Source organism: Barbus barbus, assembly GCF_936440315.1.
Source record: "Barbus barbus genome assembly, chromosome: 10".
In the NCBI taxonomy this organism is placed as follows: Eukaryota; Metazoa; Chordata; class Actinopteri; order Cypriniformes; family Cyprinidae; genus Barbus; species Barbus barbus.
This window is the reverse complement of record NC_136738.1, coordinates 24,808,817-24,819,361: the sequence shown is the minus strand read 5'-3', so window position 1 is coordinate 24,819,361 and position 10,545 is coordinate 24,808,817. Positions and strand designations below refer to the sequence as shown.

Here is a 10,545-nt window from a genome sequence, read left to right as displayed (position 1 = left end):
ACCACTCGTTTAATAACAAACACAGCTGGTAAAACTGATAATGTGCTTTATTAACTAGATTATGCAATATAATGTTTGAGTGCGCGCAGGTGTTTCTGTAGCCTACTACATTTTTACATCTGTATTGTTGAAAAGCCTTGATGTCAACTAATGGCAATACAAAAAATTGGATATTTAAATGAATCTCAAAAACACGGTCAAGAATGTCCTGGTTGTATTTCACCGAAACTTAAAATAAAAGGCATATACATATAAACAAGTCCAAATCTATTTTGCTTAAATAAAAACCTACTTTTTTAAACCATAGGTCTACTATCAATACACCATGACAGTATTTTTATGTAGTTTTTGATAGTGGTTGATCTTGATCAGATTAAAAAAATCTGTCCGGACAGCATGATTCATTATTGCTTTACAGAGAATTGTACTTTTTTTTTTTTTTTTAGAAAAATGTAATTTAACATCATTTGTTGTCATAAAAAAATAACTTCACAATGCAAAATAAAATAAATTATTTAAAAATAGCTTCAGATTCTTAATGGAAAAAGTAAATTGATGTTTTGACATGTAACCTGGTCATTTCTTTTGCACTGGACTCACTAGGGCTGCGTTTACACTGGCAGAAAAAAATCAGATCTTTTGCCCACATCTGCCACAGATCCGAATTTGATGCACGCGTGTAAACACAAAAATCCGCACGAGATCCGATTTTTTTCGTAGGGTGACTCGAGGGTGCTCATAATGGCATTAAGAGTTTGAAATAATCATCACAATAAATTCATGTTTCTGGTTGTTTTAATTCTAGGCCAAACTTAGGGTGGTGTAAATCTATCACAAGCCTTTGAAAAAAAGAAAAAAAAAGAAAAACAAAACAAAAACAAAAACTGTACATTTGGACAGGACAGGAAATGAAATAACAAATTTATAAATACAAGAGTGTATCTGTGTCCAAAGACAAAAAGTATAATATGCGTAGTGAATTATTTGATGGAATACCATTAGAGGTCAACATTTGAGGAAAACCAAGGGGCCACGTTTAACTTAATACTTGCATCGTTGATCCTCACAGTTGGCTTTGTTCTTTCATTAACAGATTATTTTTACAAATAGCCCCAGTCTAAACCAAAATGTTGGTTCATGGTCTGAGCCGGTTAAAAACCATTAGAAAGAAATGCTGCAACAAACAAGGGTGCGCACACTTAGCATACCAATAAAAGCCACATGCCCCAGTATATAATACTTAAGGAAAGTAGGGTGCTTTCAAATGTCTGTCCTTAATTTCTAATATGGTCTGGTTCACAGTCTGAGACAAAGACATTTTGGTCAACACTGTGAGACCCATTTGAGCTTTGCACTTGTCTACTTCCCCACACAGGCAACATATTAATAACAATAATAATAATACTGTATTTACAGACCGACCAGGTCGCTGACGTGGCACAAACAGCCAAACCTAGGTCAGTCGCGGCAGCACAGGATGGTTATGTCGTCAAAACATGCAGGCTATTTGTTAACGTGCAAAAGAGTGCAACATCATTTTTAGCTTAATTTTCCCATTTATCCAATGGGAAAAATCTCCAGATGAACAAGGAAAAAGAAAGAGTTCAGAGCTTTCAGAGAACTTAACATTACCTCTAGTTCTTGAGCCAGATTAGAGGGTTTTCATTAGTGTCATGGACACGTGCTGCGCAAACTTGCAGCGCCATGCTTTAGTGAAGTATTAAGAATGCCTGTGGACACGTATATCTTAACAGTCTGAGTTTTGAAAACAGTAAAAGGAACGTAAGGCATAGTAGTTTGGAAATTTCCATCACAATCCTCTTGCTCCAAGAACAAAGCGGTAATCACTTTCATTCATTGTTTCTTGTCTGAAGATGCTCCTCGTCATGTTTCTGACTCCATTGAGTGTTTGTCAACTTTTAAATGTCCAAGTGCGTTGTGGCTTGCACGTTTACTCACAAAACCTTTCGCTTTTTTTTTCCAAAGATGAAAAGAAAAGCTCTACATTCAGAAGTTTGTCCTTGGATTCTGTAGTGAGCCCCACATTTTGAACACATAATCCATCCTATAATAAAATCAACACAATTGCTTTACATTAGCCTTTTTAAAGACCTGGAAACAAAGAATTTCCTACACTTTCAGCATTACGGGATGTGGTATTGCGGTCCCATGAAATAAAATGAATATAAGAATGTTTTAATCCTACATTTTTTTGGTTGTCATTGTAGCCAAACCTACAAATTACTAACATTTTTCTCTTTTCTTTACATTTATCACTCGGCCAGCCAAATGATCCTCTAGCATTAACTGAGATTCAAGTGATGTATTAGTTAACCCAACTGTGCCCGTTTAAAATATCCAAATAACTCAATTAAACCTTTAACACCACTTGCAAACACGAATAAGTTATTACTAATAAATGTAGTTAACGAATCATCTCTTCAGAAGCTGAAGACAGCTTGTTTGCTCCAATTAAGGAAGCTATGCCAATCATGGAAGATCTGTTCCCTATCAAAAAGCCGGCATGCATTTTGCTTGATCCGAACCCCTTTACATTCAATGTTCCACAGATGGAAAGATGCATGAGACATTAACTAAGATGCTTTCAGGAGTTGGACAAAAAGAAAAGTCTGATTGCAGTGAGCAACGCATCTCTCTGGGAAAATCCAGCAAGACTGATGAAGCAATAAAAAAAAAAAAAAACGATGTCTGGAGGAGGCACAACTATGTTCCCAAATGCACGTGTAGGGCACTGATTAGAGTACATCCGGCTAGCTGTGCGACGACACGTCTGAAGAACTGCTGCTGTTGCTGTTGGTGGTCTGGGCCCTCTTAATATACAGATTTAACAACTTCATCTGTGGAAATAAAAGCCAGAGGGAGAATTTCAATACAACATGCTCTAATACTCATACAGACCTCTGACTTGTTTCGCAGATAAGAGCATGTATTTACACTTTCTAGTTATGTTATCTTAGAAGGTCAGGGTTAATGTGTACTTTTGCATTGTGTCTAAAAATGTGAACATTTTCTCTTAAGGGCAACGTAGGGGATTTCACAAAATATTATGCAACAAATTGACCATTTCACAGAAACAATACTCAGTACAACACTATCAATATCAGTATTTTGAATGTGATGAGTGGACACTTTATGAAATTTAAGGCAATTAAGCCTTAAAAAAGTAAAATTAAAAAAGGATTCTTCAGTACTGTAATGTGAAATGATTTACTAATGATTTATTTAAATTATTATAGTGTTTACACACTATGATATCTTCGATTGTACTCAGTTTATGTCATTAATTTCATTGTATTACAGTTATGAGAGAAGTAAAATTTTTGCTTAACTCTTGACAAATATATTACAATGCAAGAATTCATATTATATATTTTTTTTCTACTGAAAATTAGATTTTGGGGTGAAATGACCTCAAAGAGTTCAGATGTAATTCACCCTTTAGTTTTTGGTAACACTTTACAATAAGGTCTCATTTGTTAATGCATTAACTAACATGAATTAACAATCAATATTTTTTTACAGTGTTATTAACTTTTGTAAAATGTTAATGTTACTGTTAGTTTTCAGTCCATTAACTAATGTAACAGATACAACTTTCGATTTTAAAAACGTATTAGTAAATTTTGAACTTAACCAAGTATAACTAAGTACTGTGCATGTTGACTAACGTAGTTAACTAATGTTAACAAACGAAACCTAAATGAAACCATTCTATAAAAGTGTTACCATTTTTTTTTGGGCTGTGCTGTGAAGCCCAAGTGCAATGAAAGTAGACCAAATATAAAAACTTTGACCAGCTAAAACCAGAGGAGGGCACAAATAAAAAAAGAGGACAGAGTGATAAGCAGGTTGAACAGAGTGAACTTTTTGGTGGCCTTTGAGTTGGCGTGCATGTGAACTTACCTTGCTACCCGTGAGCTGGGCCAAGTGTGGCTTCAGCTCCTCACCAATCACAGAGTAGATGGCCACCAGACAGAACACACTGGCCTTGCGAACACTACTCTCTGTGTTATCATAGCCCTGCAGACAGATAGATGGTTTCAGCATTAACATCTTCACACACACACACACACACACACACACACACCATCAAGAGTGCAAAAGTACAAAGTGTTGCATGTTGACTATGCTCCCAAAGTTCCCAATGCAGACTATGCTAAAATACTTAATACTGACCCAATTTTGTCCAGTGGGGTTAACAAAAGGGCTATAAAACGTAGTCACTGAAAAGCTCTCATCTCGATTCTCATTCTCCATTCTGGTACATTGAGTTTGGGTATACTGTATATGCAATGTATGCAACTACTTGCCCAGACATTCAAAGATATCTCCGTGAACCTGATATCAAGTTGGAAGTAGTTCCAAAGTGACAGAAGCAAAGAGATGAACTTTTTAATCATAAAATGCAGCCAATGTGCAATACTTACTTGTAGGAGGCCAGGGATGATGTCTGGCAGGAGCTGATGCAGCGACTCCCTGGCAATGCGCTCAACCACTTTGGTCTGCATCTTAATAGCAGCCAGGTTGATGGGATAGTCTGCAGTCTGTACGATGGGACACAGCACTTTGATGCATTGCTCTGGGTGAATGGAGCCAGCTAACGTAGAGGCAGCCTCTTCAGCTGCCCTAACCACCTGCATATATACCATCAAGAAGGCACTTGATTGAGTTTGTGACGTTTAACAACCTGAGATCTAACATCAAATTGGATGGAAAAAATAGCTTCATTGGATTAGGTGGCAGTAATACAGATGGCTATTTTCAGCACAGTCTTCAATCCGCATGTCAAGGGAATACATATGAGTACATTTCAGAAAGGAACTGCCAGTAGGCTTTTTCTTCACATGCCTGCACTTCATTAATTTACTCATCTAGGTGTTGTGTTTGTTGACTTAGGTCACTGCATATTAGATGTAACCAAGGTGCTCAGTGTCTGCAGGTGCAGGTGTTGGATTTAAAAAGGGATTAAAGAGACCAATCAGCTTTACTCCCAATGAGACGGTTACAAAGAAAAAGTCACCTGGCCAGCCTGATTTCTCAGAAACAATGTGGTCACATGCTAGAGGTATTATGGAGTTTAATTTAAAAGAATATATTCCCATACTAAAATATATTCATGCACTATAAAACCAGGTTTAATCTGATTGCATTACTATACATAAAATATCACAAACTGCCACTCAAAAGTCTGGGTTCAGCAAGATTTTTTTTTTTTTTTTTTTAAGAAATTAATTTTATTTAGCAAGGATTAAATTGTTCAAAAGTGATAGTTTTAATTTTATATGTATTTTTATATTTCAAAAGTGATAGTTTTAATAAATGCCGTTCCTTTGAACTTTCTATTCATCAAAGAATGGTGAAAAAAATGTATAACGGGTTCCACAAAACATTAAGCAGCACAACTGTTTTCAAATGATTTCTGAAGGCTTGTGCGATATTGAAGACTAGAGTAATGATTTCTGAAATTTCAGCTTTGCCATCACAGGAATAAATTACATTTTATAATACACTAAAATAGAAAAGGAATTATTTCAAATTGCAATAATATTTCACAATATTACTTTTAGTTGTGTATTGTTGGGGAAATAAATATATACATAAAGACTTTCACAAACATTAAAATACATTATTTTATAATTATAGTATAATAATTTATGGATTTTTTTCTTCCCCTTCAAACAACATCATATTATTATTAAGAAAAGTCTAGCTTTCAATATAATAAAAATATTTGTGAAAACTCCTAAGAATTGAAATGACAGAATACCCGATACATTTTACCCCTGCTATAATGAACAAACAACTCAAAGCAGCAATGAGATACTTTATTCACAAATTTTTGTAGTATGATTTTTCAGTATGATCATCATGATGTTGTACTGCTTAAATATCAACTGGAGGCTAAAACAAATATTAGTTGATAAAGGTGGATTCTAACCTCTTTATGAGAGTCCTTATGAGCTTCTAGTGTTTTCATGATTGTGAGTTCTGCATAGTTCTTGAAGCGTGCTGGCTGGTTCCTCAGAATCTCCTTCAGAACCCGTATAGCCAGCGCTCGGATAGTGTGCTGAATAAACAGACAGAATGCATAATAACTTTCATTATTAACCACTTCAAATACACACACACAAAAGCAACTGGATATATAAAAAAATATTAGGTTTAAATAGAATGTGTCAATTAAGGATGCAAGTTATATGATGCTCTGACTCACATCCTTGTCCCCGAGTGTCTCCAATAGCAGCAATAGGATTGTTTTGAAGTGTTCGTCCCACACAGCCAGACTGTCCTCACGAGCAATCTTCAACAGCTCGATCAAAGCCCCCTTCCTCTCCTCCACTCGCTCATTGTGATTAGACAGCTCTTTCAGTAGGTCTGCCACCAGATCTGTACGATTCAAAATGATTCAAGTCAGAGCTGAAGATGAGCTGTTGAAAACAAGCTATTGTTCTACTTTGATTCTACTGGAGCACTTTTTTTTTGCTCATCTGTTTTAAATATATGGTATTGTATATTACTGAATCTTATGAAACCTGTCAAGAACATGTATGGGTCATATTTCACCTCAAAAGATGAAAAAATTATAGTATGCTTAAACTATAATAAATAATAAAATGAAAAAAAATATATATATATTAAATATAAATAATAAGATACATCATATATTAAATATAAATAAAATAACTTTAAACTATTAAATTAAGTATCTATACATTATGGCAGTACTTCAAATTCAGTATTATTTAGGACCCTGTAGGTGCATATTTTAATTAGCCTTTAATTTATACTGATTTAAATTTAAAAACAGTTATTGTAATACACTAAAAAATACTACATTACAAGAATGACAATTACCAATAAAAAAAAAAAAAAAAAAAAAAAACCTTGGTCCTAAAAATAGGATTTATGTTCTTTATACAAAATATAATTTATTTTTCTCAATTTGATTTTGGGGTGAACATGTTTTTATAAGATTTCACCCTTCTATATCATTGTTAGCCAGCAATGTGCAAAGTAAAAGTGTTTAGATGTTAGTTTTAGTTAGTAGTAAGAACGGTTTAAGTGTTCACTTAGCTTAATCACTCAGGTTAATCATATTTGCTTCCAAGTTATAACAATGTGTTACAACAATGTGTTTGCAAACAGTGAAGCTCTGTTAGTTGTACACCAAAACACATGTGAATCAACACTATCGTTCTATTTAATTAGAACATGCAGTCATCTATATGACCGTATTGCCTTATATTAGTGAAGGTGGCCTGTAGCAGTTATCACAATGACCCTGTTAGCAAAGCAATAGTGTCATATAAGATAGGTTGACATCACATCGAGACACTGAGATAGATGACACTGAAAGAGAGGAGGAGGAAGGGGAAGAAAATGAAGAAAAGTGCAACAGTCTTGTTCAACTGTGCAGGTCTTTACCAGCAGTAAAGCCCTTGGGCAGTACCATCTTGTTCTCACCACAGTCTTGCCGACGGCCTGTAGAAGGGGAGGGACAGCAGGGGAAGTGATGACACACAAACTCCACTATCCTACGTGCTATACCTGCAACGCTGGCACTTACGATTACAGGGGGTTAATCACTTATTTATGTTTTGTTATGGTCTCTGGTCATCATGTTGCTCAGACTGCTGAAAAACGTTAGAGTTGAGTTGAAAAGTGTCATTTCTGTGTCTGCGCACTTTTTCAGCGATCTTAGTCAAGAAAAAACATCTGTTTCTATGTAATTTTTCAAGAAGATATTTTTTTCTCCTTAAAATATATACATTGAGAGTACAGGGATGATTAAAGAAAGACTCGATTATGCTTACAGAAACATAAGCTCAAGAAACAAACTAAAAACCTGGGGTCTATTGTCTGACATCTGTATTGAGGATCATAAGATACAGTACTCTATTTGAGGCCTAGTCGTCATAAGATGCTGAAACATGTAATAAATAAATTTAATCACATTTTCATTCATTTCATTTTCATTTAATCACATTTTTTTTTATATGCAACCATATGCCTGGATAATTTTTAGTGTTTATACTCAGATCATGAAGATTTGGAATTTCTTGCTATTTTTGTCTTTCTTCAACTTAAAATGATTCTTTAAACAATCACAGACAATGGGAGCAGTATGGAGTACAGATGATTGTGAAAGTGAAGGTATGAGCTTTGAGTGGCGTATTGACTCACAGTCTCGGATCTGCTCCACGTCATCATCAAAAACAGCCTCCTTCAGGGCGCTTTTGTCATAGGCCGAGATCGTGTCTCCATAGCCATAGGGTGCGAACTCTCTTGACCGCGGCACAGCAAATGACCGTGGGGACGGTGTGTTAAGTAAAGACGTCTTATTATCCAAAGCAGTTCGACCCCCTTCCATTACGTCCAATCCCAGTCTTGCATCAGACCCCGGAGATGCCCCTTCTTTCCCAGCCTAAAACAGGAAGAGAGAAAGAGTGTTAAATATGTGACAATTAGAGCTGCACAATTTGTCCAAAAAAATCAAATGTGGGTCAGCAAATCAGCAAAAGTGAGTGAAAAAGAATCTAAAAGAACCTAAATTACATGAGGCTCTGACCAAAACCTAAGAGTTATTTTTGGAAATCTAAATAAATAACTAAATAATAATAACAATAATGTATTTTTTTTCTTTTTTTTAAGTATTAAGTATTTTATTACATTTGTGGGTTTTTGCTATTATTATTACTGTTATTATCTTTATTATTATTAATTATTAATAACAATTTTATTTGTTTTTTTAAAGACCCTGTTTCATGTCCCCTATTTGTGTTTTTTGTCATTATTAATATAATTTATTTATTTTATTTAATAATAGAAAAAAAAAAAAGTGTATTTACTATTATTATTATTATTATTAACAATAATGTACTTCTTATTTTATTTAATAATAGCAAAAAACAAAACAAAACAAAAAAAACAAATTGGGGTTATGAAATTCCCCATCTGCACACTTGTTCCTGTTTCCCAAAATTAAAGCACTCACAGCATCATCCTTTTTTCCATCGCGTCTGATTGGCTCATTCAGGTCCTCTTGGCTGCGGTAACTGAAGCTTTGGATGGCTTCTGTGACACCGCGCAGCGAGCTAAAGATCTCATCAGAATTCATGTTCTCTGTGTCATACTCCAGCATACTGAAAACAGAAATAGAGGGAAAAGAGGGAAAAACATTGACGTTGGATGGACTGCAAACAACTCACTTAAACAAGAAAGCTAAAGTATACAAAATATCTAAAAAAAATTTAGTGGACAACTCCAACATGCACCTACAGGTGAATAAATGGATGCTGCAAACATAGTGAGTCAGTTCATTCCTGTGCAAAATCTATTTTACATACATTCCTCCACATTATATTGTTAATATTTGTGCATACAAGCGCCTGTTTGGCTGGGAGTGGGTAGGAATCTAAGCACCCATCCCGCCCCTCCTCATCGTGTTAGGCTAGCTGGTGAGTTACCTTGGTGAGAGTGCGCAGCGGAAGGCCCTGAGGGAGGGGCCAGCAGGAATAGAGGAGTGAGACGGAGGAGTAGGAGGAGGAGGAGAGGGAGAAGGGTGCTTTAAGTGCCCATCGACACTCCAACCCCATAACCGACTGTGCCCACAGAACGGCCAGAGAGGGAGAGAACAGGGCAGAAGAGGAAGAGAGATAAAAAAAAGAGTGGTCCAGTCCGAGTGTTGTGGTTAGCAGCATGAGCTAATAAGTTTAAAAGGACCAGAAACCCCTAAATCGTCATCTAGATTGTTCTGCAGACCTCTTCAAAATAATTTTAGACCCTTCATAAGAGGGAATGACTAAGTGATATGGCTCCCACCCCAGAAATGCAGAAATTAATTTTTAAGGGTTTCAGGTTATAAAGGGAAATTTTGAAGAAAACAACACAGCAAGTCCCAGTCAGACATTTAGTACATGTTAGAGTCATAAAACAGGACGACAGGCTCTTGGAACTGCTGTAGAAGGTCTTCGTGCCCAGAGTGAGATCATGCATTAGTGTGGTCAGCATATGGGAAGAGGATGTGTTACCTGGGTGACAGACCCCCATGGGAACAATTTGTGGGTGAGGTGAGAGGACTGGTCCTGCTGGTGGGGTGCCGGGGTGGTGTGCGGCCCATTGTATTGCTTGGTGAACTCTGTGAAGGAGATAAAGATAAAATTGTAAGCTTAGGGTAAACAACAGATCAGCTACAAAACAATATTACTGGCAGATATTTACCACTGTCTTTAAAGATAAACTAAAAATACTCAATTTGCTCGAACAGACTGACATGTCAATTTCTGTCTCAGAGAATAGTGTGAATTACTTGATTTACTTTAATGAAGATTTTCAAAACTGTTTGGCAAGATAATGTTTATTTCACATCAACTATAAAATCTGAAAATGGCATCATAAATTCAGCTTCTTTAGCTGAATTCATCTAAAAAAAAATCCAATTAATATGTTAATATGGGATTGGGAAAGGTCCGTGAGCCGGGACTCAAAGTTGAACTGTTGTTGCTCTGCCCACGAGGCTATCGG

The 10,545-nt window shown here is 35.8% G+C and overlaps 1 protein-coding gene across 3 annotated transcripts in view; it reads right to left on the bottom strand.

Moving 5' to 3' along the window:
- Window positions 1-779: 779 nt before the first annotated feature.
- The window catches only part of LOC306876243 (CLIP-associating protein 1-A-like), a 71,922-nt gene continuing 62,156 nt past the window's right edge, over window positions 780-10,545 (bottom strand). For all 3 annotated transcript variants that reach the window (XM_079427252.1, XM_079427253.1, XM_079427254.1), the window contains 9 exons: window positions 10,053-10,159; window positions 9,017-9,164; window positions 8,206-8,446; window positions 7,447-7,503; window positions 6,236-6,408; window positions 5,960-6,088; window positions 4,449-4,655; window positions 3,925-4,041; window positions 780-2,858 (listed from right to left, as the gene is read on the bottom strand). In XM_079427252.1, coding sequence (XP_079283378.1) covers window positions 2,772-2,858; window positions 3,925-4,041; window positions 4,449-4,655; window positions 5,960-6,088; window positions 6,236-6,408; window positions 7,447-7,503; window positions 8,206-8,446; window positions 9,017-9,164; window positions 10,053-10,159 — 1,266 coding nt within the window. In that variant the 3' untranslated portion in view covers window positions 780-2,771. The remainder of the gene's footprint in view (window positions 2,859-3,924; window positions 4,042-4,448; window positions 4,656-5,959; window positions 6,089-6,235; window positions 6,409-7,446; window positions 7,504-8,205; window positions 8,447-9,016; window positions 9,165-10,052; window positions 10,160-10,545) is intronic.